This window comes from Crocodylus porosus, unplaced genomic scaffold (assembly GCF_001723895.1).
Source record: "Crocodylus porosus isolate Cpor-Errol unplaced genomic scaffold, CroPor_comp1, whole genome shotgun sequence".
Lineage (NCBI taxonomy): Eukaryota > Metazoa > Chordata > Crocodylia > Crocodylidae > Crocodylus > Crocodylus porosus.
Genome location: NW_017728924.1, coordinates 1,894,032 through 1,920,873, shown reverse-complemented (window position 1 = coordinate 1,920,873; position 26,842 = coordinate 1,894,032). Strand labels below are relative to the sequence as shown.

The 26,842-nt window shown below is 42.6% G+C and overlaps 1 protein-coding gene across 4 annotated transcripts in view; it reads left to right on the top strand.

Moving 5' to 3' along the window:
* Positions 1–291: 291 nt before the first annotated feature.
* GRIA3 (glutamate ionotropic receptor AMPA type subunit 3) overlaps positions 292–26,842 on the top strand; it is a 217,077-nt gene continuing 190,526 nt past the window's right edge. For 2 of the 4 annotated variants that reach the window (XM_019540185.1, XM_019540187.1), the window contains exons 1-2: positions 293–575; positions 1,729–1,887. In XM_019540185.1, the coding sequence (XP_019395730.1) occupies positions 446–575; positions 1,729–1,887 (289 nt within the window). In that variant the 5' untranslated portion in view covers positions 293–445. Of the gene's footprint in view, positions 576–1,728; positions 1,888–26,842 lie in introns of all 4 variants that reach the window. The other 2 variants (XM_019540186.1, XM_019540183.1) reach the window with 2 other exon arrangements.

Here is a 26,842-nt window from a genome sequence, read left to right as displayed (position 1 = left end):
TTGCAGGTCCCCTCCCTTCAGGCTCCACAGAGACCCCTCTTCTTCCTACTTTCCACGTCTCGCCCCCACTTCAGGCTCCACGCAGACCCCCCTTCATCCTCCGTCCCACGCGAGCCTGCCCGGTGGGGGCTCGCGTGTCCTGCCCCCCCCGCCTGGGGCTGCCCTCGCGCCGGGCCCCGGCCTCCTCCCTGCAGCCCCGCGGGGCGGCCGCGCTCCTCCCCCGGCGCGCGCGCGCACACACACACTCACTCACTCACTCACTCACTCGCCCGCGCGCGCGCACACACACACACACTCACTCACTCGCGCACACGCACACGCCGAGGCAATGCAGCTTTAAAGGGGCCAGTGGCGGCGGGTGCACGTGAGGCCGGGCGCTTCCCCTCCATCGCGCCGCGCTGCCGGGGCGGCGAGAGGATGGAGCCGGCGGGCGCCCAACTCGCCCATGCCCGCTCGCCTCGTAGGCACCGAAGCGCCGGCGCCGGAGACCATGGGGCAGCGGGCGCTGCTGCCGCTGCTGCTGGCGGGGCTGCTGGCGGAGGCTCTGGGCGGCTTCCCCAACACCATCAGCATCGGTAAGCGGGCAACTTGAGCCGAGTTGTTGCCTCCCCCCTCGGGCTTTGCCCCCCGACTCTGCCCTGCGGACCTTGCAGCCCCAGACCCCCCCCCCCGGCCCCCCGAGGAGGCGCCTAGGGGACCGCTTGCATGCTGGCGGGTGGGAGATTTGCTTGGTGAGGATCCCACGGAAGTTTCCCCCCCCCCCCCGATTATTTTAGCCCCTTCCTCAGGCGGCGGTGGCAGGTGCCGTGGGCCATTTGCAGAGGCGGAGGGGGCTGTGTTGGTTTGGGAGGACCAAGCGAAGGCATCGCCGAAATAATCAATCGCCTGCCTGCTTCCCAATGTCACCAGCGGGGTAGGGGGACGGGCCCGTAATGTAGTTTTGATCGCCGCTTAGCTGCACGAGCCGTGCCCTGCGTCTGGGCTTGGCGACTCCGAGCCATTCCCGCACGCCTGTTTTTATGCGTTGGCCTGGCTAATGACAGAGAGGATTGACCCGTGTTCCTGTGATATCATCCCCCGAAGGGAAAACGTTGTACGTGGCAAAGGAAATGGTGGGGGGCACCAAAGGTTAACGGTATAGATGAAGCTATAAAGGCGAGCGCTAAAGGTGTGACCGCCTGTGCTGGAAGTCGAAGAACAAGCAAGTTAAACTTGATTTTTCTCCTACCTTTGCGGCAGTCTGTGGAAAGGCTGCTCACAGCACTGTAAAACGTCACTAGCGCTATATCTATGTGTGTGAGGTTTGTCTAGGGCACAGCCAAATTTTAGCAACCCAGGCTCCTCAACTTAGGCTGCCAATCCACATTTAAGCACCTCAATAAAAGTGGCTCAATTTTTTAGAGGTGTCGCTTTGAAAGACCAACAGCTGTCATTGCCTTCAGTGTAATTTTGAGGGTGTTCTTTACCATACATGAATATCAGGACACTTTTTAAATTCTTATTTAGGTGCCTACAGCTTGCTTTGACTTTAAGGACTCAGGCTTGAAAATCTTGGAGTACGTGTTTAATGCATATACTGTGTGCAGATTTTACATGTGCATGCCCGTTGTAGCTTGTTCTCTTCGGTGTTGCTTAATGTGGCCCTTATGGACACGTATCTTATTCTACGCACTATTGCTAACAAATCGTTTTCAGATATCTTTTTTTCCTTGTATTTTTTCACTGTAGGCGGACTTTTCATGAGAAATACTGTTCAGGAGCACAGTGCTTTCCGATTTGCTGTGCAGTTATACAACACAAACCAAAATATCACAGAAAAGCCCTTCCATTTGAACTATCATGTAGACCACCTGGACTCCTCCAACAGTTTTTCAGTGACTAATGCTTGTAAGTAAATATATGTTTCTCCTAATTTAGTGCACTGGGGTTCCTGGTTGCATTTTTTTGAACTGCTCCCTGATATATTGGAGTTTGGATGAATACTTCATAGATTGCAGTGCAACAAATGTGCATATGACAACAGGTTTAATGGATTTAGAGCATTGCATGGTTAGATGATATTGCAGGGAAAGTTTTTCACCACATTTCTTCCCTTTAAAAATGTCACTGTTTAGGGGGTTTTTTGTTTCCTTTGTAGAGGTAAAATAGTTTATTTATCAAAGCGTGATGTGTGGTCTTAGGTTGGTACAGCTGTGCTGATGATACATACCACTTTCTTGTTAAGGCTACAGCTTAGCTGTAGGAAAAAGCAGAATTTGACAAGTACTACAAGTGTAAGAAATAAAACATGGAAAAGGCTGTTTGCAAGTGACCTTGAAGAGATGGAACTGGATGGGCTTACTGACCTCCTTCTGTCCTAAAATAGCTTTCTTTCCTACTCTGAAAATCTTGATTAAAAACCAATGAGACCACAAACTGATGAATACTATTAAAGCAGGAGATCTTAGCATTATGAAACATTGCTCAGCATAAGCAGTGCTTGCATTTCACTGGGGTTTTTTTAATAGTAATTGATTCAAAATATGGCTTTGAGGGGTATTTGTATGGATTGAAAAATAAGCCCCCTTTCTGGAAGGCTGTCATGGGTTCTGCATTTAAGAAAGCATTACATTATCTGTAGAAGTTCTTAAATGTTTATTTTGTGTTTTGGGGGGGGGTTTATATCTGAAGGAAATTTGTATATGGCTTTAAACGTAATCGCAGCACGTTCACAAATGGAAGGATAGTTACCATTAGGTAACTGTATGAATTCAATGAGTAGACAGAGGTAGTTAGCTGTATTGGTCTGAAGTCGGGCAGAAAGCAGGGCAGCTTAGCACCTTACAGGCTAATTTGCTCAGAAATTCGTGAGTTTTCCTATGTGACAGCCTATTTCATCAGATGCTCTATCAGATTTATCACATCTGACAAAGGAAGCTGGTGCCTTCGAAAGCTTATGAATTTCTACACAACTTAAGTCTCCAAGGTACCACCCTGCCCTGCTCTGCTTGTAGATGCGTTGATATACTATGCAGTTTGTACAGAGATTTGTCTGTATGACCTAGAATTTATGAATACAATGTACCAACTGCTGTTTTAAAATCTTAGACAACTTTGTACAATAAATAAGAAGCCTGACTGGTACAGTAAAAATGTTATGGAAAAAAGCACAGTACTATTATGTAATATTTTGTCAACTGAGAATTTGAAAGTTTAGGACAGTGCCAGTTCTTGGATTTTGTAATTTCGTAGGCGCAAACCCTTAACTTTTCCTTGTTTATGGCACAATAGTTTGTATGCAGCCTCTCTCCTTGTGACTTAAACGTGTTATTTTTTTGTTAGAAAGGCCAGACAACCATATAATTTATCCTCCTTTACATACAAAATATTTTGTGGAAAACAGAATAATTTTAAAAGTTATATTGTAAGGAAATCTTTGCAAAATATATGGGTTGCCTTTCTAATGCATACCCCTTGTGACTCCTTTCTGTTAGTGCATCCCTAGCCTTTTGAAGGGTTTTGGATTAGGAGTTTTACAAGTTTTTTTTAAATATTATATAATACCCAATTATGATATTTGGCAAAGTGTTAAAAGGTACCAAATCTTATGTCTGTATTTTCATCTTACTGTACTAATCCTATCCTTCCTCAACAGCTTTTACGACAAACATCTGACTATTAATCCTTAATCAGTGTAATCCCTTCAAGAGGCTGTATCTCAAACATAGTTTCCTAAATATCAATTATATGGACTTAAACTAAATACATTAATCTGGTAGGGTTATTAACTATTAATTGTTTTTTTTTTTTTTAGCTTCTATCAGTACTTCTTTACAGATCCCTCTAAGATAAGTGAACCATACTTCTATTCAAAAACAGCCAATGTATTATTTAGTGTATTCCTAATCTTCCAACAGGAAATGATTTTTCACATTGTCTAGTCAAAAGTGATGGCAATTTAGCAATGTACGAGTTGGTTTTCTGTACTGACCTGAGCACGGTGCTGCATATTCTAGTGAAGATATTAGTGCAGTGAAATTTGGAAAAAGTTAAATCCCTGGAGACCCCTTAGTACAAGGAATATCAATCTGCAAGGAAATATTAAACAATATGTAAGCATGGGTAAATAAATAGATGAAAGGAAATGAAAAGGTGACCTTGTCAGTAGCTATGCCAACAGTGTAATATACTGTAAATAAAAAAAAAGCTACTTACAATCCATCCCACTGAACACTTGGGTCTTTACAGCTACAGATAAATAACTAGAAGGGCTGTCATTCTTTTCAGATCTGCAGGCAATTGTCTTTGAAAGTCAGAACGCTCATACATACCAATCCACTGGGATAACCTAATGGCTGATCACACTACATGGCTAACATGTAAAGCTGTCTGGCCTAAGTATTCCCAATCAGATCATCACTTCTTAATGGAGGAGTAGATCATTTCAGGGTACTGGCATATAACTGAGAGAACTCTCTTCTGACAACATTTTTAGTCCTCTTGAAAATAAGAATCAATTGTCTCAAGTGCTGTCACCCAGGCTTGTGATCAATAACTTACAATTGGCAGGGATCCATAGGAGAGAAACCTGCAGTGACTCCACAGACGGCCATTGCCCGTGACAGTCGGTGTGCCTGACTTTGGGAGGGTGTGCTGGCAAGAAATTGAGGGGGCAGTGAGTGACAAGACCTGTGTATTGCTCAAGCGTGTGTGTTAGCATCCATAAACCATTGCATTCAGTGGCTCCACTGTTCTGGAGTACTTTGATAGCAGGTATAGGTCATGTGCATGCATGTCTTGAACAGGTAGGTGTCCTGCAGAGGAAAAACACTCCTTCACAGGCAAGCAGTTTTCTATCCTAATCCCCTCCCTTCTCAGCTAAAACTCTGCATAATCAGATCTCCCTGTCTACTCTCTGAATACCCTCCTTCGGTATTAGGACAGATATGTCTACAGAATCTATCCATCCACTGATTTATGTTTTTGTTTTTTTTTAATTCAGATGTATGATCTCCATAGATAGAGAGGGAATGCAGATACTCAACTGAGAATGTAATTTTTTTTTTTTTTTCCAGAAGAAAAGTGAGTTAAACTTTATGGGTGGGTTTTTGTGGAGTGATTACGTATTCTAACACACACGTGCTCACCCATCTGCAGAGAAAATGAAAATTGAGGAAGCTATTTTGAGCTGAATCTAAATAAAAGCAGGTAAAACACAGATGTTACATCATTTCTTCAAGACAGAGTGAGCTGTCTTTATCAAAATAATTTGCATGAAACAGCTCAAATGTATAACTTCATCACTGAAGCATGTTGCAGGTAACCTCTAATAGAGTATGTTAGTATTACTATTGAATTATGCTTTGTGTTCCGTAGATCATATTCCCTAGAAATAACCTGCCTATGTCTTTCTGCTCTGCACTTGTAGTGCACTATACTACATTGCTCTAGCCTCTGCAGTGTCAGCTCATTAGCACACAGATCTCATATTCCCTCTCTGCACTGTCATTGCAAAAATTGCTGTTGTACACCTTTACAGCCAACAAATGTGCTCTTGGATTATGTACGGTTTGCAAGAAACATTTAGAGAAGCAAGCCCAACCTTTCTGTAATTCCCCATGGAATTTTTCTAGGGAACGCATTAGGTTTTTATAAAAATCTGTTGATCATGTAATGGTGGTGTTGGGATGTGTCAGAGAGAAAAGGACTTTGATTACACAATCAAATTAATCCACAGACTCTCTCCTAACTCAACCTGACCTATCAGCTGTAAATTCCTATCCCATTAATTCTTCTAAGTCATTTTTCTTATATCTTTCAAACCCAGGAGTCTCTCCTTGTATTTTAACAAATGGTGATGTGTACTATCTTTACCACAGACATTCATTCTTTAACAAACCAAAGAGAGAGGAAGAAGAGGATAATTACCTAATTATCCTAATTTGCTAGGATCCATTTAACTATTTGTTTGGGTACTTTCTTGGGTGTAGCACGTGTGTCTTTGGTTGAATATTGTTTTTTGTTCTACTTCCCTTCTGTATTTAATCTTCTGAAACTAAGTATGGTAGGATTTCATAGAAGCAGCACCTGGTTTTGGCCACCACAATATCATTATAGAAATAGACACAACAGAAATGATAAGAGGTGCTATTTCCTGCATATATTGTTCCTTCTCCCCCAGTACATAGCATATACATGCACATACCCCCCCACACACACACATGCACGTTAGGCATATCTCAGCATTTATTTCTGCCAGTGGGAAGACAATGTGCGTTCCTTGCATCTCTGCTCTCTTTGGCCAGCTGGCAAAAGACACTGATGCTGAAAATGGTCAGTCAGAACTTACCCTTGTCTCTCTCAAGCTCAGGCAAAGTTTAGGCCCAGCCCTGGGGCTTTCTGTAAAGGCTGGTTCATTGCCTTCCTAGCTTTTATAGGGAATGGGTTGTGGGTTGTCTCAGTCCTCAGTCTTGGCAAAACACTTTGAAATGTGCTTTCAAAATAATCTTGTTCCGAACAGATTAAACAAATAGCTTTATTGCTGTGGAAATTACGGATCATTCTATTTTACCATTCTGTTGGAAAGAAAAATACCATGTTCAATCAATTGTTAAAGCTTTTGTAGTTTGGAGTCTATGGAATGACAGCAAAAAGTTGTTTCCAACTAAAAGTTATAACTATTTAATGGAAGAGAAGAGAGTTTCTCATTAAGCTTATGGTGATTTTATTATTGTTAGCAAGGAACCGTGATGCTTTAAATGAAGTTTTATTAATATTTTTAATTTGATTTTAAAATAGACAGAATAGCTTTCCTCTCTCTCTCTCTCTCTCTCTCTCTCTCTGTGTTTTTTTGTTTTGTTTTGTTTTTTTTTCTTTAGTTGTTATGATTTAATTCCTTTGATACTGTACAGATTGAGGGAGAAATCCAGTTTGAGTAAATATTTGTATACTGCGCTCTGTAAGTGTGCATGGTGCTTTACCAAATGAACAAACACCACGCAGAATCCTGTTGATGGCCTTTCAATTTACACTGGTTCTGGGACAAGGTCTGAAAAGCTCAACAAATGGTCTTATTTATTCCAGTGGGACTAGACAGCTCCCTCTCCTGGGAAGGGTTGATCTTTAATCCCTGACAGTTTTAAAACAATCCAGTTCCAGAAGAACATGGAGACTCCCTCATGATGAGTTGAGCAATGGGCAAAAGGCTTTTAAAAAGAATTTATTGAGAGAGGTCTTGGAAACTGGTCAAAAAGCCATTAGCATCAGTAGGTTTCTTTCCTACGAGTTCAGTGGACATTGGACCAAGCCCTTTAGAGCTTGGGAAGTGGGGCTCTCCTGTAAGAAGTTCTTGAAGGCACATCAGTGAGGTGGGTTTTCTTTCTCTCTCTCTCGCACAATCCAGCAATTCCATATTTTCCTATTTCAAAAGTTTAAAATGCCCACTTTGTCATGACTGTTTTACAGATCTAGTTAAGGCTCATTGCAGAGTCTGGTTAGGTGTTATTGGTAAGTCAGTGTTAGTTTTGTAGTGAGCTCAGTGGAAAAAAAATATCTGCAAGTGCTGTTTCTGAGACATGTCTGTTTTGGAAATGGTTAACGTTCACATTTTGGTATATAGATCATGATTTAGATGATGCCATTGTTTGTGGAAGCTTTTAGAAGATAATCAGTGCTTTCAGCCATAACTGGGTCTTTTTCTGTCTTCTATATTTTTGTGAATATGATATACCGGTGGTTGAGGGTGGATCCAGGCAGGGGGCAATGGTTAAGTTGCACCTTCCCCTTTGATTCCCACTCCACCCAGACTTCAAAACCAGCTGCCTGGGAGGGTCAGCAGCATTTCTGTTCAGGCTGTGCTTAGGGAATCAGTTGACTTCATATGCCATTTATAATCTACCTAATTCCTGCTAAGCTCTTCGCTCTCCCCTCTCTCCCCTTTAATGGCCTTGATGTTGTACAATTCAGATTATTCTTTCTTCTGCTGTTTTGCTGTTAGACATTCCTGGTAATGTCTGTCTTCTATTTTGCATCCCTGCAGACTGTTTTTAACTCTAGTTAAAAACCTTAATTCAGGTGTGGAAATATTAACTAACTCAGGTGTAGAAATGACTCACAGTGATGTTCTGGAGGCACTGTCAAGACGCTCAAGATTTTGTTTTACAAATTGAATAGGAGATGTATATTTAACTGTGATGACTGCAGGATTAATGAAACACTATTCTTTTTGCCTGTTTTTGCCAATTTTATTTTGGTTTTTATTTACATTGAATAATCTAGCAAATTAGTGAACATTCCAATTTTAATTTATATTTGTTTTGGCTTTGATCTTAAAGTGAATAATATAGTGTAAACCCCTAGCATATTGGTAAAGCATCTAGTTTCTGTTTAACTGGAAAGAAATGTGTTATCCGTGACTTATGTGCCACGCCATCTGCACCCCTTTTTCAAAATCCTGCGTCTGCCTATGGCCATGAAACTGAGGTTGTCTCTAAATAGCAGAGAAATAATACATGCTGAATGTTGTTCCTGTTCTACTTCAGAATAGTAACACTTTCCTCCTCTAGAAACTTCTGCAGCCTATTGACTGCAGCAGCAGCCACTGTTTCCTTGTGCCTCCCCCTGTGCGGTCCCCCTGCTCGTGTCACTGAAAAGCAGTTAACGCAGAAGACGGGGTGGCTCTTTCTTCTCCTCCCTCCTTTTTGTGACCTAGTCTTAATGCTAAAATGAAGAAATGTTACAAATGTAGACATGGTAACAGTTTTTTCAAGGATCCGAGCAGGGTGGAATAGAATTGCCCCGAGAAACTTAGACAGCAAAGTGCCACTTAGCTGCCTAATCAGTGGAATGGGATCTGGCCCTTTGCATCCTTGCCAAAATAACATGTACAGCCTTAGGATGGTCCCAGAACCGCACATATTCCAACTGTATAGTGGACCAAAGGAAAAATTTGCAGCTTTCCACCTGAAATTTGTGATGCTCTTGGAGGGGAGGAGAGCTCCTTTTTATTAGTAAAGTCTCTTGCCTTCCACATTCATGGCTCCATGCTTAAGGCCTGGTCTACGTTCCTACAACAGGCTTTTCATGGGCTGTGGAAGAAGACCTGCATGCCATATGCTTACCTGACTGTTGGGAGGAGAAACCATCTCTACTAGGGGCACTGTTGGATCCTGGCTTCCCCTATTCAGATGTGCTGATGGTGCTGAAATCGGAATCTGTGGTGGTTAATTAGCAAGATACATAGTGCAAGTGATTTTTGTGGCTGGTTGCCTTCCCTTTTTTCCTCCTGACTTCCATTTCAGAGATGTCAGTCAGAGGAAGGATGTCTAAATATTAGTCATGCTTTTGGAGACTCCAAGTACTGTGTAGAGTTCTCAGTGCCATGCCATTGGAGAACATAAGTGTAGTTTGTTGGCTAATTCTAGCATTAAAATGACCCTCAGATTAGGGTACCAAGTCTCTATGAGTTAGCAACCATAGCAGCTGTTGAACTTAAAGCTCAGTCTGGCTGTTGAGCAGATAGATGACAAAACACCTATTGACCACAATGGTGAAGAATGAATCCCAGAGAAGACGATGGCAATAAGAATCCTGATTCTCAGACTGCTGAGAGGTTGACATAAGACCTAACATTGAGTCTTACAATGCCCCGAGCACACTTAGCTCATTGACTTCTCATTGGCTCCTAGTTAAATTAATAGGAGCAGGGGAGTTGAGGGCCCTCAGCCCTTGGCAGGACCAGTGCTTTTCAATCAGTATTTCCATGCAGGGCCTAATTATTTTTCAAATGAGTAACCAAGTGATTGTAAAGAATTTCACAGTTGCTGTATCGTGACCTGGCTCTGTTTGTAAGCATGATACGGACTCTCAAATCTATTTTTAAGGTAATTCATTTATTTTTGCAGCAGGTGAGCCTACCCTGAGCTACCTAAACTAGACTGCTGTGTCAAATTAATTCCTGAAAAACATGCAAGATGTTGTGTTTTGTTCTGTTTTTTTTCTAGGGCTTCATAATCGATGTCACCAAGTTCAGTTTCTAATGACACATGGTAGTCATCAAACTGAAGTTTATATGCATTTGTTGTCTCCCGATAGTTAGATGGAAGCTAATTAGCATTCTTTGGTTTGTGAACTACTGATCTGAGGTCCAACCTTGCTCTAAATCTGAAATGGTATCGAGCCGATGGTTAGGGATTGTAAATCACCCTTTAAGTGTAATACACTTTGATGTGTACATATGTATATATTGTTTTATTCAAGTGTTTGATCCCTAGTTCAGCCATTGTCCCTACACCATTAGTGCACCGGTGTCACAGGAGTCTTCCCTGGGTAAAAGCTGCATGACTGAGCCCTCAATATAGCTTTGTTTTCTTTTCTTTTTAAATCTTTATCTAAAGATGTCTGTTTCTGTTACTGTTTCTTGGTAACATGACTAAGACTGCATGAGATATTTTAGCCTGTTAAGAAGAAATATGCAATCCCAGCTATCCCTGTTTACTTCAGATTCCTTCCCATCAAGCAGACTTGGCCATAAACACAGCTTTAAAAGGTTTTTCTGCATACCCTGAGGTACCAGGCATGGCTTATGAAGGCTGTGATGGTGGGATTGGATGGAGCATCCCACAGGAGCACGCCTCTCCTCCCCCCACCGCGTGCTTGGCAGTGAACCCAGAAGTAGACTGGGTGTACTTCCGGTCCACTTCTGGATCCACCACTGAGTGCGCTGGGGGGCACCCCCAGGCTCAGCGATCAGCTGCAGAGGTACCCTGGGGACCCCCAGATCCAGGAGCCACCAGTTGCCAAGCCAGGAGTTGGGGGGGGCCCTCCAGTGCATTCCCCAGCAGACCTGGAAGTGGACTGGAAATGCTTCTGGTCCACTCCCAGGTCGGCTGCCGAGCACTCTGGGTTCTGATTCAATTCAGAGAGATTAAAGGGTCTTCTGATTTGATTTGATTTGGATTCGGAGATTCTGCCACCAAATCGGGCCGAATCTCCACTGAATCGAATCAGCGACTGAAGAGGTTTGCACAGCCCTAATGGTTATAGCTGTATTAGTGTTTGATTTATTTTTCTTTCTTCTTCTTCTTCCCTCCCTCCCCACTCCGCTCAATTCGTTTGTAGCAATGAAAAATTTAAAATGAAAAAGTAGTAGTAGTTTTGGATCAACCAAAATTAATTGTTTTAAAACAAACAAACAAAAAAACTCCTTGGGTTTTAACTTTGTTAAATGTTAAAGAGTTTTTCTAACACAACTGATCTGTCCATGTGAAGCTTCATTTTTACAAATTGAGTCAAAAGGTAGACATGAAACACTTTGGGTATTTGGTTGGATGACCTTTTTTTCTTTTCTTGAAAATGTTATTTTTTTCTGACTGAAACCATTTGGTGAAGTCAGCATGAGATTCTGAAATATTCCAGTGAAATTGAATCATTATTTGGGTGAGAGAAACTTTTCACTAAAAATATTCTCCTAATGGCACATAATAAATGGGATGAAGGAAGATAACTTGCTGCATTTTGGAAGAAGCATCCTGTACTTTTTTGCTTTTATTTTATTTACACACACACACACACACACACACACACACACACACAGGGAGAGTTTGCAAACTAATCTATCCAGTCTACCACAAAGCCCTGAATAGGTGGGCCTTGCATTATGTCTATAGGGTCCATAAAATTGGACTTTGTTGGGTTGAGGAGCATAGATTACCTTATCTGTATTTCTGTTTTACTGTCTAGCTTACTTTACTCTGGCGATCTCATTTAGGGCTAACTCGGGTATCTCCAGACTAAATACAGTTTCCAAGCTCTATAGCACTTAAGATGTTCTGTTAGAAGAATATACATTCATGTGCACTGGGAATACCTCACTGACTAGCATATTATTGTGCTTTAAAACAGTTGTAAATCGCATGCAGTGATGCATACTAGCAACTTTGAGAGGACTTTTGAGACCTAAATATACTTGTATCTCACTGCTGCACTATTTATAAAAAAAAAAAAAAAAAAAAAATGGCCCTTCCAGATGTACAGATTGAAAAACACAGGTGGTCGGTCCATGGGCATGCTGAGTCTGATTCTGATCTCATTTACCCCCGTGTAAATGCGGAGTAACTCATGCAGTTAAACTAGTATGGAACCAGTATGAGAACAAATGGCCCACAGTGTAATGTTAGACATGCTTTCCTTTTGAAACTCTGGAGGATGTTCACAAAAAGTTCACACTGTCATGTTGCCGTGTAAATGGCAGTGAGTTCCTCAGAAGTATCGTAATAGACTGCAGAATCTGCCGAAGAAAGATTTTGTTTTTTCAGTTGAAACACTCGTAAATCGAGCATTCTTCAGTGCAGAATACTGACCTAGCTTTTAGCCTGTTTCACTTGCTCTCCATTTCTCTGGTTTTTGTGTTTTTTTCCAAATATGCAATGGGGGTTTTTTTGGGGTTGGTTTTTTTTTTCTCGGTATCCATGCCCTCATTAGTGTTTTCTATGTCTGCTCCAGTTTCTGGATTTTGCAACCTCAACTTAATGTACAGAAGGGTTGGGTGAAATCCTGACCTCATTAAAATCAGCAGGAGTTTTGTCATTGACTTTAATGGGAGTCAAATAACACTTGGTGGCGCTTACCTGCATAGGTAAAGTGGTACTGGTGATTGAAGTAGATAGCACTTTCCCTGAGTGAGGATAAAGCAAATAGGACAGTGGACCATGTTCCTCTGCATTTATAGATCAAACAAACCTTGGCATGTTCTTTCATAATATTCAATGAAGCAAGCTCTTGCTCATGGAAGCTTGTACTTGTCCGGTTCAGTCTATTAAGTACAGCTTTAGCCTTCTGCATAAACTTGTGACACGGTTGCTTTGACCACCTGTGGTCAAGAGAGCTTTTTTTTTTCCCATGCAGAGTGGAGCTACCTTGATATCCCAATCTAATTTCAGTTTTGGGTCATTACCAAATATGCTTCTTTATTTCCTTCAAACTTGTTAAATTTCCCAAACAAACTTTTTGGGGAAAAAATGTTTATGCATTCTTGGTAGTGTCTGCAAATTCCCCATGTTAATAAGTACTCTTTTATTAATCAATTCTAGCGTCTGTTACCCTGGAATGATTTGTCTTGCCTTGTGCCTTCACTCAGATGTGCATGTAACATCCTTTTAGACAGATTTGCAAGCTTTGTTTATATGGAATCCTGTTTTTGTACTATGTGGTGCTTTAAAGCATGTGTCTTGCATGTCAGGTGGGTTGCTGGGTGGCGTTTGATCCTATCTTCAGACTATATCAGTGTTTTAATTACAGTGTTATAATTCCTTAAGGTGTCCCAGATCTTTTGGGCAGTCAAAATTGTGTCATTTATTGATCATTAACTGAGCCTTCAAGAAGACAAAGGATCATGGCATGTCAGAGTTGACCTAATCCTTTCAGTGTCTCCGAGACTGAGCTGAGCTATTCCATATATATATTAAAATATTGAGCGTTTGCAAAAAGTGCCTGAATGTCCTGAATTCTCTTTCTACATACCAGGTGCAGGAAAGTCAGCAGCAGTTTAAGTATCACCAAGGTGCCCTGCCAGTCTCAATCCCAGATGAAATGTACTGTAGAACTGTAAAGTATTATTATCAAAGCAGCTCAATGATCAGGAGGCTGCATGGCTTTGTTCTGTATGAGTAGGGTCTGTAGTGCAGATGCTACCGTCTAACTTATCTGCTGAGCCTGCCAGGAAAGGGGTCAATTAGTGCCAGTTGTAGGACTGTGGTTTTTGTTACCTGCTGTCCGCTAAGAAATGTTCACTTTGCGCATCATTGAATCAGTTACTACCACCCTGCATTGCTTTCTTAGTCATTACCTAGAACTGAAAGGCTTTATATGCCCTGTTAGCTGTTCTTTGAATCATCCAATGCCCAGGTTTGTTTGTTTGATTTTTTTTTTTTTTTTTTTTTTTTATAACTGTTCAGCTACAGTGCAGTTTAATATTCACTTCCTTGGGAAGCAAGCAATGTGACAGAACAGTAATCGCAGCTGCTATTGTACAGATTGATCCTCAGTGTAGCAATGGCTAGAAAAAAGGTTAGTCATGTTTAAGCCAATATAATTTTTAAATAATAATGAGCAGGACAACACAAATCCGCAAGATGGAAAAATGTACCAGTTCTCAAAGATTTAGGATCTCCCTATAAATACGTTGCAGATATTGATACTTTCAAAAATGACACTCAAAGCTTTCTTTTGAAAGAGTTGTTGACTTCGTGACTGCAAGAGAGACTCTTCCAGCTTGCAAACTCTGAGTCCTCAGAGACCCTGAGGCAATATTGCCAACAGGGTTGTGCGCCCAGTATTCGTTCAGTCTGGAGAGTTTGCCTAATTCTGAGCATTTTGGAGTTAATGTTATTAATCTTTGTACTATTGATCATCATCATGCCAGAAATGTGCAGCAGACGGGCTTATTTGCTGTGGTGTGATAAGCTCATGTCTTGACCTATTCCATAGATGCAAGGCTGCAAGTTTTGAATGTGCTGATGCTTAAACTTTACTTGTGATGGCCAGAATTGAAAAAGAAGGGTTGAGCATTAGCAAAGGTAAAAGGGATTATTTCATAGTGTTGATGCTTAACTCAAGTTCCACTTGCCGTATGAGCCCTCTGAAATTTTGTGGCTTTCCAAACTCAAATGAGTGTCAAAGAAAGCTGTTTAGCTTCCTACTGGACAGTCTGCCTAAAGGGGCCAGGCGCCTTTGCAAAGCTCACCTAGTGGAAGGTTACTCCGTGTGCTGTAGGGGAGTGATGGAGACCTTGGCTCCCATTCCCTGGGGAATCTGTATGAAAAAGCAACTGCTACAGTTTTGTGGTATATCAAACTCAGCGGTTGTGTCTTACAGCAGCATCAGCACCTCCTGGAAGAGGGTAATGAAAAGCTCAATGCTGCTTGATGGGACTGTCCTCTCGGTTCCTAGGGGAAGTGCGGTTGGCTCAAAACCAACGGGTTTAAAAAAAAAAAAAAAAAAAATTGAGAGAGAACCTGATAAACTCTAGTGATCTGGGGGTTTTCTGCAGGAGAAGAAAGTGTTTGCAGAACTCTAAATCCTAGCTAGATATCCCCAGTTGTATGGAACTGGGGCAGAGTGTGGCCAGGTTGCATGGGATGTGGACCTAGGGCCTGAATATTAGAGAGCTGGGGGGGGAGTGTAATTGTACTTCTCTGTCAGATCTTGCCAACCCAGATGAGGGCTGCTCCTTTCTTGCAATCTGCGGAGAGGAGAATATAGAGCTCAATAAGCAAAGCTTTTTCACTTCACAGGAACTGCAAACAGACTGTGAACATTGGGGTTTTTTTTATCTGCCTGAGTTTGCTTTCAACCCTCCAGTCTGAATTTTACTCTGCTTCTCTTCAAGCAATAGGACTTATTTGCATCTCAGAGACTCCATTTGAAGCTGCCATGCTTAACATTGAAATAATTTTTAAATGAGAATTTTGGTGCAGACCCATATGTTAACCACTTGTTCTCAAACCGGGGCTGGGGCCAAGGCCATTCAGATCACTGCATGAAGCATTCAGTGAATCGGCCCTGACTTTTGGAGTTGTTGCTAAACCTTGACACCATGCTAAACCTTGACCCCACCGGCAGGGTTGTTTTCACTGTGGAAATATTCCCCTTTGTGTTTGTAATGGATCTTTAATTAATACAACAAAATTATTTAGCACTTTTTCAGGTTTTAGAAATCAGGCAGGCTTCTCACTAAATTTTGTACCAAAATGAGATTTCTGACATCCTTAATGATGCCCCCTAAAACAAACCAGATGAGCATTATTTATAGAAAAGTGTAGAAATCAGTCAGTCATCTGAACTTGTTTATTTTTGGACAGCCTGGTAAAACTGATGAAATTGCCAGTTGTCTGAAATGCTATCGCCATTTGTTTGAATGAACTGTATTGATTATAGTTACAGGACTATTCATCTCACACTGGCATGCATACAATACATGTATTATAAAAACGTTGTGTCTCTGACAGCCAGGATATGAAATGATACACTAAGTTATGCTTCCTTGTATGCTGTAAATTCAGAGGCTTCTCCTTAACACAGTTTTAGTGCAGGTTTCATTTTGAAAATCTCTTGTAGTTTAAGAGAACTGAAGTTACTTACAAAAGGCATAATTGGGGATTCCCAAAGTGGGCTCAGAAGATTACTATAATGCCTTCAATAGTAGGGGTTAGTTAAGAAATGTATGTTGAAACCAAGTATGAGATGATAAGACTGGGATGAGCTCTAACTGGTATGAACAACTGTCGACGATAGATGCTAAAGAAATTTCGTTTTATTAAATGATCTACTGTCAGGTAAAGATGTAAGTGCCTTTTTCAACCCATAATCTGTACATTAAAAGGCAAAAAAAACCCAGTGACAGGATTTTCCAGGCTCATACCTCTTATTCCTGTTCTGATTTTCAGTAGAATCAGCTCTAGGTTGTGTGAGTCTACGTGAGCCTGTCTCACTCATTCATTGCTGTGCTGATGGTGATACCCCAGTTACCCAAGTAGTCCAGTCACCTTCCTCTTACCGTACTGGATTCACCAGAGAGAAGCTCAGCAGATGTCTTTTTGGCGGCTGCTTCTGTGCTCTTCCTAGAGCAATCTGTTATTCTCAATCAGGTCATTAACCAGGAAAAAGAAAGAAAAGCCCATGCCTGACTTGGATGTTGTGCCCTTTTATTGATGCATTACTGTATCTATGATTGATTGATATTTGTATTGAATTCTGGACACTAACTTCAAGAGTTCTTTTATATACATTTTTCCTTGTAGTTCCCAAGAGAGAACCAAAAATAGATTAATGAGCTCTAAGGGTATTTTTCTTTTGCCATTGTTTTACTAATGGGATTTCTGGAGTAATTCTAGTTGACTCTAAAATTAAGATTGGAGGAACAGAGAGAAGTGTTTCACTAGACACTTTAGACAATAAGCTTTCCACTTGTCAAAAGTTGTTTGAAAGGTCTGGCATAGTTAGAATTAAATGCTCAGTTTTATGAAAGTTTACAACCGTACTTTTAATTTTATGCAAAATATATGACTGGATTCTCAGTTGCTATGAACTGACTTTGGCCTACTGGTTTCATTGAACCTAAACTGGTTTACATCAGTTGAAGATTTGACCCATAATTCTTAAAATATCACTTTTTTTTTTTTAGAGCACTATGCTGATATAATACTTGATAATTCTCAACCAGCATATTTTTCCTTTATCAGAAGGTTCATTTGATTTGCAATTTTGCATTCTGTTTCCATTATATTTTTACATGTAATATTTTTAATATTTAATATCTGAAATCTGTTCCCAACTACTTTTTTCTTTTCTTTGAATATTAGTAGCTTCAAATGAGGAAGTATTTCCTTACACCACTTTTAAATATGGATTAAAACTTGGGTTAAGTTTTTTGTTTGACTGGTAATTCCAATCATAGTGAACCATTGCTTTCACCTGACTATTAATGTTCCAGATATTTGTTCTCTTTTCCTTTTGTACCAGTTTCTAGAATGAGTCTAGTGTACCTTGAACACTGCTGCATTAATTGATAGTCACTTTTCTGAGCAGATAATAGAATACCACTCTCTAAGAGTCTGTTCACCTATCAGGGTACAGGATGTTCAACCTCCATAAAAGCTAATGGGAGTTAGGAGATTTACTCAGCTACACCTCACTGAGAGAATAGACCCCCTATGTTTTCAGCATGAAACAAGTGTAAGATGGATTCTTTTGATGATTTGTGCAATGCAGCTTCTGACAGGATATGGCAAAAAAGATAAAACACTAGCTACTGTATTCTGCAAAATTTAGGGGCATCTTCAGCTGTGAATGTTGTTGCTTAATTGTTATCAAAGCTTTCTTTCCTGAAATTATATAGCAAAGCAACACAAACTGAACATTTGTGTTGGGTGAACTTGCTCCTGCTGTTCACAAACCAGATATACTGTAAATGCAAACAGTAGGTGCTCATCTTACCTCTAATTAAAACACGTATGCAAAGTTTGACTGTTCAGCTGCAGGACCAAGATATCTAAATAGCTAACTTGGGAGTTGAAAAGCAGATATTTTTGCTTGGTAAACTAGTCTTAACAGCTTTGCTTTTCTCCTCAAAGAGGACAGTTTGGGGGAAAACAGCAGTCAAAAGAGTCTTGAATTTTTCGTATTATCAGAAATTGTGATTCTTTCCATAGATCACTACAGAGTAAAATACAAATCCCCTGAAGCTCTAGAGGACTGTTCTCTCTTTATTCATCTTTTACCTGTTACCACTGTAGTGGTAGAAAGGTGTGCTACAACACGTCTGATTCTTTGGTCTGACATAATCGCAATGTAAGATACAGTCCTATAAACACACATGCATGTGACTGAGTTGGCACCCATGAGTATATTACATTGACCCTCAATGGGACTGCTTGTATGTGCAAAGTACATCCATACTATGATCCTACTCCTACAAACCCTGGTGCTTTTTGAGCTAAATGATCCTATTCATCCCGATTACTCCGGGACAGAAATTACACATAAACCCGTATAAGTGATCAGAAACAAACTCAAATCTGTAATACAACAGAAAATCAGTGCACATAAACTGTTTCCAAAAAAACTGGTTTAAGATGAACCTGGATGGATGTAGTATCAGACTTAACTGGTTTAGATTAAATTGGTCTATTGAACTACTGTCCCAGATTCCCTCCAGATTCATATTAGATCACAGTTCCTCAGCTTCCCAGGATCCTTTGCACCTCCACAGCAAGCCCTGCCCCCCCTCACAAGGTGGGTGACCTAGCCTTGGCCGAAGATGTCTGCTCTAGCCAAGCAGGGAGATGTGCTCTAGTGCCCCCCAGCATCTAGCCTGAGCCATTGCAGGCATGTGGCTACATTTCCAGAATCAAAAGTGAACGTCTGTTCACTTGCTTATTGGTTCAGTCTATGTAGCTAAGACTAACCTGCAGAGACTGAAGTATTATAGCCTTGAGCTTTTTTGACTGTCTGTACTTAGCCTTAATGTAAAGCATTTTAAGTGATAGTTCGCAATACTGGACCATTCTGTCAGAGGACAAAATATTTCTATTGCTGAGCATGCAACTTGAAGGTAAAAACGTCATCGTAGGGCTCTAAAGTTATTTAGAATCATGCACAAAGGGAACACCCACCTCTGAAATACACTACAGCTTTCTCAAAGACCCAGTTGTTAAACATAAGCACCCTAATATGTTAGCCAAACATGCAGCTGGAGAGAGCATTTTGCAGCTTTGTATCTCTCTGATCCAAATACATGGTGGTCCTGAATTTCCTATAGCCACTTATTAGAAAATTACATTGTGGGTGCTGACAGATGTGCAGCTCCCTGTTCTAACTCATGGCACTTTACAAAAAGCACCATTAGTGAGCCATCCAACCCAACAGAAATTTGCTGTTTGGTTGGGAGTGGGGTAGGTAGGGATTAAGCTCCACTTTGGAGCCAATCCAGCAGAGTAGCAGCCATTCTCCCCTAGCCCCACCCCTCATTCCCAGCTCCAGTGCTATCTGTAGGAAAGGAGGGAGGATGGGGGAGAGGGAGGGAGCTGCAGGGATTTGCTCAGCCTGAGCTGGAGTGGGGCAGGACTGAGAAGGGGTCTGTAGGGGATGACTGTGAGGCGAGGGGCTCCAATCCACCTGCCTCCTTCCAGCACAGTCTGGGCAAACCCCAGCCTGCAGCTCCTTCTTCCCTTCTCTCCCCTCCCTTTTTGCAGATGGCACTGGGGGCGGTGGTGGCTTCATCAGCCCAGCCCCATTGCACTCAGAGATTGACAGAGGTACTTTGCTTTGGAGCACCTCCATCTGATTCCCTCATTAAATGAGGGTTAATTTGTCACATGATTGGCCACTTTTAAATACACTGCAGCTGTGCACAAGTGTTGTGGCATGGTTGTAGAGCACTTTCAGGGTGCCAGTCATGTAACTAATGTCACTTCTGTCACTGCCCTCTGAAAGATGGTGGTGCAGTTTCAGGTTCTAACGGAAGTTTCCTTCATATGAGATCTGAAACGGAAGACATCGCTTAACGTCTTTTCATTTTGGTCTTGTTGAAGAGGCAGCCTGTTGCCTAGCCTTAATGGCTCTGACTTGTTGCTTTTTCTGAGGGCCAATCAGAACAACAAATATAATATTTAATAAAAAAAAAAGTTCAGTGTTTTCTGCATTAGCTAACTGCTCCTTGGAGTGTGATTTTTTTTTTTAAGTAGGTTTTTTTCCCATTCTAGACAATTATGTAATTTTTCAGTCAGAAAAAGAGGTAGTATCTATGTTGTTTTGATGAAGTAAATGCATCTATTGAACTATATTTCTTCTTGTGAAGGATTCTCCTAATTTAAAAAAACATTGTTTAATTATTTCATGGATGTCAAAGTCCCTTTCTTTATTCTTCCTCCTCTTTGCAGTAGTTAAATGAATGAAATGTCCAGCTCCTTTTTTGTGCAGGTGAGATCAACTCTTATCCCTGACAACTGCTTAAAAGTTTGAAATATAAACTGCAGTGCGAAGTCGAATCAGTGCTGCTTCCTAACAATCCTATGTTACAACCTGCTAGGTTGCTTTCTGAACATAATTTCCTAAAGAATATTAGTTTCAAAGCAGAAGAAGAATGAAGATCTCCTACCTGCTCCACGAAAAACCTCCCATAAGCCACAAAGTTAAATCCTTTTTTTTTTTTTTTTTTTTTTTTAAGAATTTGTCTTGGATCCAGTGATGTGGGAAATATAATTAGCTAAGTAGGTTGGGGTCCTCTCCTTTATTCAAGAAGTTTATAATGAGCTGTGTGTGAAAGTTCTTGTAAGTACTTCCAGTTTAGGAATTGACTCCACAATGTGACTTACTTTTCAGACAACTGCTGGACAGAGTGATTTATTTTTACTTACTTGCTTGACCTGTTACATTTGCTCTCCTTCATTCAAGCTATGAAAGCACTAGGTGGCACACTTGTTTACTTTAGTTTGGATGCCCCCTTGGTTGAAGGAAATATTTCCAATATGTCAGTTTGGCCTCTTTTGACTTCTAAATATCCCATGATGGGATTTTATTTTACTAGTCAGGATAAATTGCAGGGTGGCAGAATCTGCTTTACTTGTTTTCTTTTTTTTTCTTAAAACAAATGTTAAAAAAAAAAAGGCATCGCTTGTAGCAGCGGGTAGGACCAAAAGGATTGCATTGCTCTCATCTCTAGAAAATCTGATTGATTTTTGTTTTTGTTTTTTTTTTTTTTTGAGGGGAGGGGCTTGGTAACCACTTCACACACAACTCCAAGGAGCACTCGAGAATCCTGATGCAACAAACAGATACTACATGTCAAATGTATGAGGGCATGCAGGGACTGAAACTCATATTGAACCCCCACATGGGCAAAGTCTGGGCTGTATAGAAGGTATAGGAAAGTCTAGCTCACTTCACTGACAGAAGAAACAGCCTTTATTTTCCATTTATTCTTTAAGTTGTCTAATATTAAACAAAAGGAACAGTAATACTGGAAGAATAGTAGTATATCTGGGTAACAATATAAGTAACATTCTGGATGTGAAAAACTATTTCCTTTTGTTGTAAAAGGTTCTCATGTTGTTTATAATCTCATAAAATTGTGAATTATCCTTGGATTCCAGTCATCCCTTGTTATTTGCAGTGATCTATTTTTAGGAGGTATTTAATACGTTAGCTGAACCAGATTCTAGTCCTGTTCCCACCAGTGTGACCCCTATGTGGATTTCCCCTTGATCATAGTTTTTAGGGCACCTGTGATGTACTGTTGTTGAGAGATGATTTCTTTATGTGCCAAGCTGCGTTGGTTTTATCAACCTGTTGCTGCTATTAGTCCTCCAGTAGTGCTTGGCATCAGAGTAATCTGCATTCCTTTTGACTAGATCAGAAATGAAGTAATGGTTCAAAAGTTTTCCATCAGCTCATCCTATCTAGAATAGTGCTATAGCTAGGAAGGATGGAAGTACTTTAATACCCAAAACACAGGTTCGAATGGAAAAAAAATTCTAAAGGGGCTGTGATTTAAAGAGACGCTGTGAATTCATAGAGAAAACTCTTTCTTTTGGTAGGGTTGGAATGATATTGTAGTTGTGATGGTCCAGGAATTACGAAAGAGTAGGGTGATCACCTTTTTGAAATGTAAAGGCAGGACATGTGCCTGCCCCCCCCTCACCTTCCCCTCCCGCCAGTGGCATGGCTGGAGCCAAGCCACGCTGAGAGGAGTGGATATGAACAACCAACCCACTGTGGGCTTGGGGCTCCCCACCCTGCTGCTCTTCCCCTAGGAGCCCCATGCTGCCATGACGGTGTGCCCCCTGCCTACCCAGCAGCAGTGGGGAGCACAACTCCATGCTTCGGCTACCCCACTGATGCTGGGCAGGCAGGGGGCACGTCGTCATAGCGGCGTGGGGCTTCCAGGGAGCAGGCAGCAGGGTGTGGAGCCCCAAGCCTGCAGCAGGCAGCCCACATCCACTCCCACCCCACATAGATTTGAGGGAGCACATGACCTCCATGCTTCCCCAAGGGGGTGCACACAGCAGGAGGAGCTGCTCCTCCCATGCCCTGCACCCTGTGGATGAGCTGTCCGTGACTGTCCTGCTCCACACCCCAGCTCCATGCACTGCCCTTGTTGGGCAGCATCCCCAGCCCCACTCCCTCCCTCACCATGGGGATCTTGATTTGTCCCCTCCCTCCCACCCAAAACTCCTCCCCCACATAGACTTACCTGCAGGGAGCTGGTCTCCACTCTGACCAGTTGTATTCCTCAGCCATGTGCGTATGTGCAGACATGCACATGGTGCCCCCTGCATCCTGCTCCCAGAAACCTGCCACTTCCGGCAGGTCCCTGCCTGATGCTGCAAATCCAGAACATTGTTGTCCCATAGTTATGCAGCCCAGGACTGGGATTTGAGGTTCCCACTCCAGGACTGTTCTGCCCAGTGAGGGACAGCTGGTCACCCTATGCAAGAGGCAAGGATTGTATGGGTAGTATTTTTAATTGAACCAAGAGTGTGGTTGGAATAGAGTTAGACAAATTTTCAAATCCAAAGCATTTTCTATCATTCATCACCCACACAAATCCTTGCCTCCCACATAAAAGAAATTTACCCTTGTCTGACCATGGCTTTTACTATCTTTACAAGTAGCTCAAAGTCCAATGCAACTGAAAAGGATTAGAGGAGAAACAACTTTTCTTCAGTCAGTGTATTTTGTGCACATCAGCAATTTCTGACTAGTTTAGAATCAGAACAAAAACGGGGATGGAAGAAACCTCAGGAGATCAACTGGACAAATCCTCTGCTCAAGGCAGGATGAGCCCTGTGTACACTGTCCAAGGCAAATGTTTGTTTAGAAAGTTGTACCCTTTCCTTTGCTATGTTTGTTAGTTTGACCTCTGTTTTGTTCTGGCCTTTTACAGTAGCAAGAGGCAGAGAGAAAAATGAAAACAAGGTATATCTTATAACCTTACTATAATAAAACCTGTTTATAACAATACCAACAGGAGCTAATTTTTTAAAAATATGATAGTGCAGCTAATTGACAAGCACGAGTATAGCAAAGAACCTCTTTAATGAACAAATCTCCAAGTTTCAGGGAGGTTTGTTGTTATGAGTTTGTTCTGCATAGATAAATATGACTGTAAAATGACAAGAATTGGGCTGAATTTAGTACCTGCAATTCCTTGTAAATTATGCCTTTTAACACTGACTGTCTGGCTGCATCTACACATGGTTTTAACTACTCAGTAGACTAATTTGTAGGGCTGTGCGAAACACCATTGTTTCATTTCGCTGTTTTGAAGGGACAGTGTTTCGCTTCATTGTTTCGTTGTGTTTTAAAGCACTGTCCCATCTTGTTTCGTCGAAACTGTTTTGTTGTTTTGGCAGCGGCAGCCTCCTGTCATCCAACGCGCAGATCTGGGGGCATGCACCCCCAGGAGGGCTGTGCCAGACCCCTCCTGGGTCCCTGGGTCTCTGCCAGATGACAGCAGGTTGCTACTGCCACCTGGGATGGGTGCTGGGTGCAACCCGCAACTGATGATGCAACTGGCCCCAGGCAGCAGCAACAGCCTCCTGTTATCTGGCATGCAGATCTGGGGGCCCACACCCCTGAGAGGTCTGCGGGGCTGTGCTGGACTTCTCCCGGGGTGCGGGCCCCCAGACCTGTGCCAGGTGACAGGAGGCTGCCGCTGCTGCCAGGCTCCGTGGAGCTCAGGTCAGTGGCAAGATATGAAGTGCAGCCCTGGCTCTGCCTGCCTCCCGCTGCTGGGCCGTGCCCCATGGGGCCGGCAAAGCTGATTGGAGAACGGCCCTGGTTCTGCCTGTCTCCCACTGCCAGGCTGAGCTCCATGGGGGTCCGCAGCTCCATGGAGTGCAGCCCAGCAGTGGGAGGTTGGCAGAGCCAGGGCTGTACTCTGCCTCCCACCACTGGACTGAGCTTCATGGGGCTGTGGAGCCACTCGGAGCACAGCCCTGGGTTTCCCCTGCCTTCTGCCACTGGGCTGTTTTGAAACTCAAAATGTTTTGAAATGTTTAGAGTGCCCTCATTTTGTTTTGAAGCTTTTTGTTTTGTTTTTATTTCACTGTTCAGGCTCAAAACTCATCGATACAGCTTTGAAACTAGACACTTGGTGAAATTTTGCATAGCCCTACTAATTTGCTGTGGAGTAAAGCATCACTGTCTACAAGTGTAATGCTATTAGACCACCGCAAATTTAATTTTTACCATCATAAGATGGTTCTGATGATGACAGTATCAGTGGCAAAAATAACCATGGCTAAATGCAAATGTCAATGCTGACCCAGGTGTAACTTGCACCCAGTTAGCTCAGGTAGCGAGGGGGCCAAACTACTGTCTGCTGTCTAGCCACATGGCTCCACTCTTTGGGCACTCTTGTGCCCCAGCCAACCCCTCTGCTCCAGATCATGTTATCAGGCAGCCTGGGGCCAACCTCCCAAGCATGCTACAAAACTAGGTCTGCTCTGCCCTAGCTCAAACTGCTGTGGTCCCAGGCACACTTGTAGATGTTGCACCCGGGAGCCATTAACTCCAGCGTAAAACTGCACTGTTTTTTTGCACCACACTAATTGAATGTGTAGATGCATCCTCTATCCAGATGTTGGTAGGAACTTAAGAAAACAAAGAGGAATTTGAGTATCACTAATTTCCTACTTGTTATGGTAGCCTCTTTTCCATGTTCAAGATGGTGAACCAGTCCTGGTGGTCATAATAGGACCTAATTTTAGGATCACTTATATAAAACTACACTGAGATTAGACCTGGATGAAAATTTTGCAGGAAATGGTGAATTTTCCCCCCCAAAAAGGAAGTGGTTTGCTTGATTAGCTTCTGCTGGGGAAAAAAAATGTGTGGCATCTCTTCCCTTCTGTTCATTATTGCAGTGCTTACAGCACTTGTTTGGGTGGGACAGTGGGATTCAGTTCTTTTGCTGTGTAACGGTGTCTGGCCCATAGAGCTCAGCTCCTGAAGGAGCTAACCACCGGCTTCTGAAGAGTGTTCCTGGGCAAAGGCATTCTAAGTCCCTCTCCTGATAATGGTGTTCCACTTAGTATAAATAGTGAAGCAAGGAGTGGAGGCCAGTGGTCTGAGCCTCAAGTGAGTGCCCTAGCTACCTGGCTAATGGTCAGTTCCTCCAGCTGTGTCTCTACCTGCAGCTAAAGTAGAAACATTTAATCTAGGTAACTTGAGTAAGTACCTGGGGTCCCCTTGATACTTATGCTGTTGTCTCTTCCCTGCTGTTGTGAACCGATCACAATTACCCCACCCAGTCCAGAGCTACCCACCCAACATGGAAACACATGCCTGAGTTGCAGCTGGGTCTGTTATTCCCAGATCGGTCCCGTCTGCCATCTTTGAACTCAAAGATTATTGTTTTCCATGATTGCTTTATCTATAACTGCAAGTGATTAGCAAGGGTTATGAACCAAGACAAATATACCCAAGATAGTTTAATCTAATTATTAGGCCTGTGTGAAGCAGATAGTATTTGCTTTGGATTCGGATTCAGCCAATTTGGGGGACAGTGGTTCAATCTGGTGATTCGAATCACTGTCCCAAATCGGTTCAGCTGCAGCCAAATCTCTGAATCGGCCCTATCCCCCACTCACTCTCAATGGCTGCCCCGTCCACTCTTCCAGCTCCCGGCTCTTAGAAAAAAAAAACCCTGCACCCACCAGCTCCTGCCAGGTGGGGGAAGGGAGTGGTCATCCCCACTGCCCCACACCATGTGGGAGGCTCTCCCATGGGGTCCCCAGCCCCACCCATGGCTGCCTGGCCCATCCCAGCTCTCAGCCCTTTTAAAAAAAACAAACCCTGATTCACTGGCTGCTGCCAGGCGGGGGAGGGGGGAGCAATCCCTGCTGCCCCCCCTACTGCCCTGTGCTGCATGGGTAGTGCCCCCAGGAATCTGTCATGAGCCCCCAGAAATCCTGAGGCCACTGCAGCAGCCAATGAGAGGGGGCTGTTTGTTTGTTTGTTTGTTTGTTTGTTTGTTTGTTTGTTTGTTTGTTTGTTTGTTTTAAAGGGCCAGGAGCTGGGGTGGGCAGGGCAGCCATGGGGGGCACTGGGAGAGCAGGTGGAGGTTGGGGGGTGCTCAGAGGGGCTGAGAGAGCAGGCAGGGGATGGGACCTAGCAGGGGTCCCCCATGGTTCCCTCCCCCCCCCCCCCATCCACTTACCAACACAGAGTCCGGGTCCAGCTGCAGCGAGCAGGGACTGCCTGAATTGCCAAAGCTCTCCAAATCTTTTCCAAACCTTTTTGGAGAGCTTTGAATTGATTCAGACCTTTTAACTGGTCTCCTGACTCGATTCAGATTTGGAGA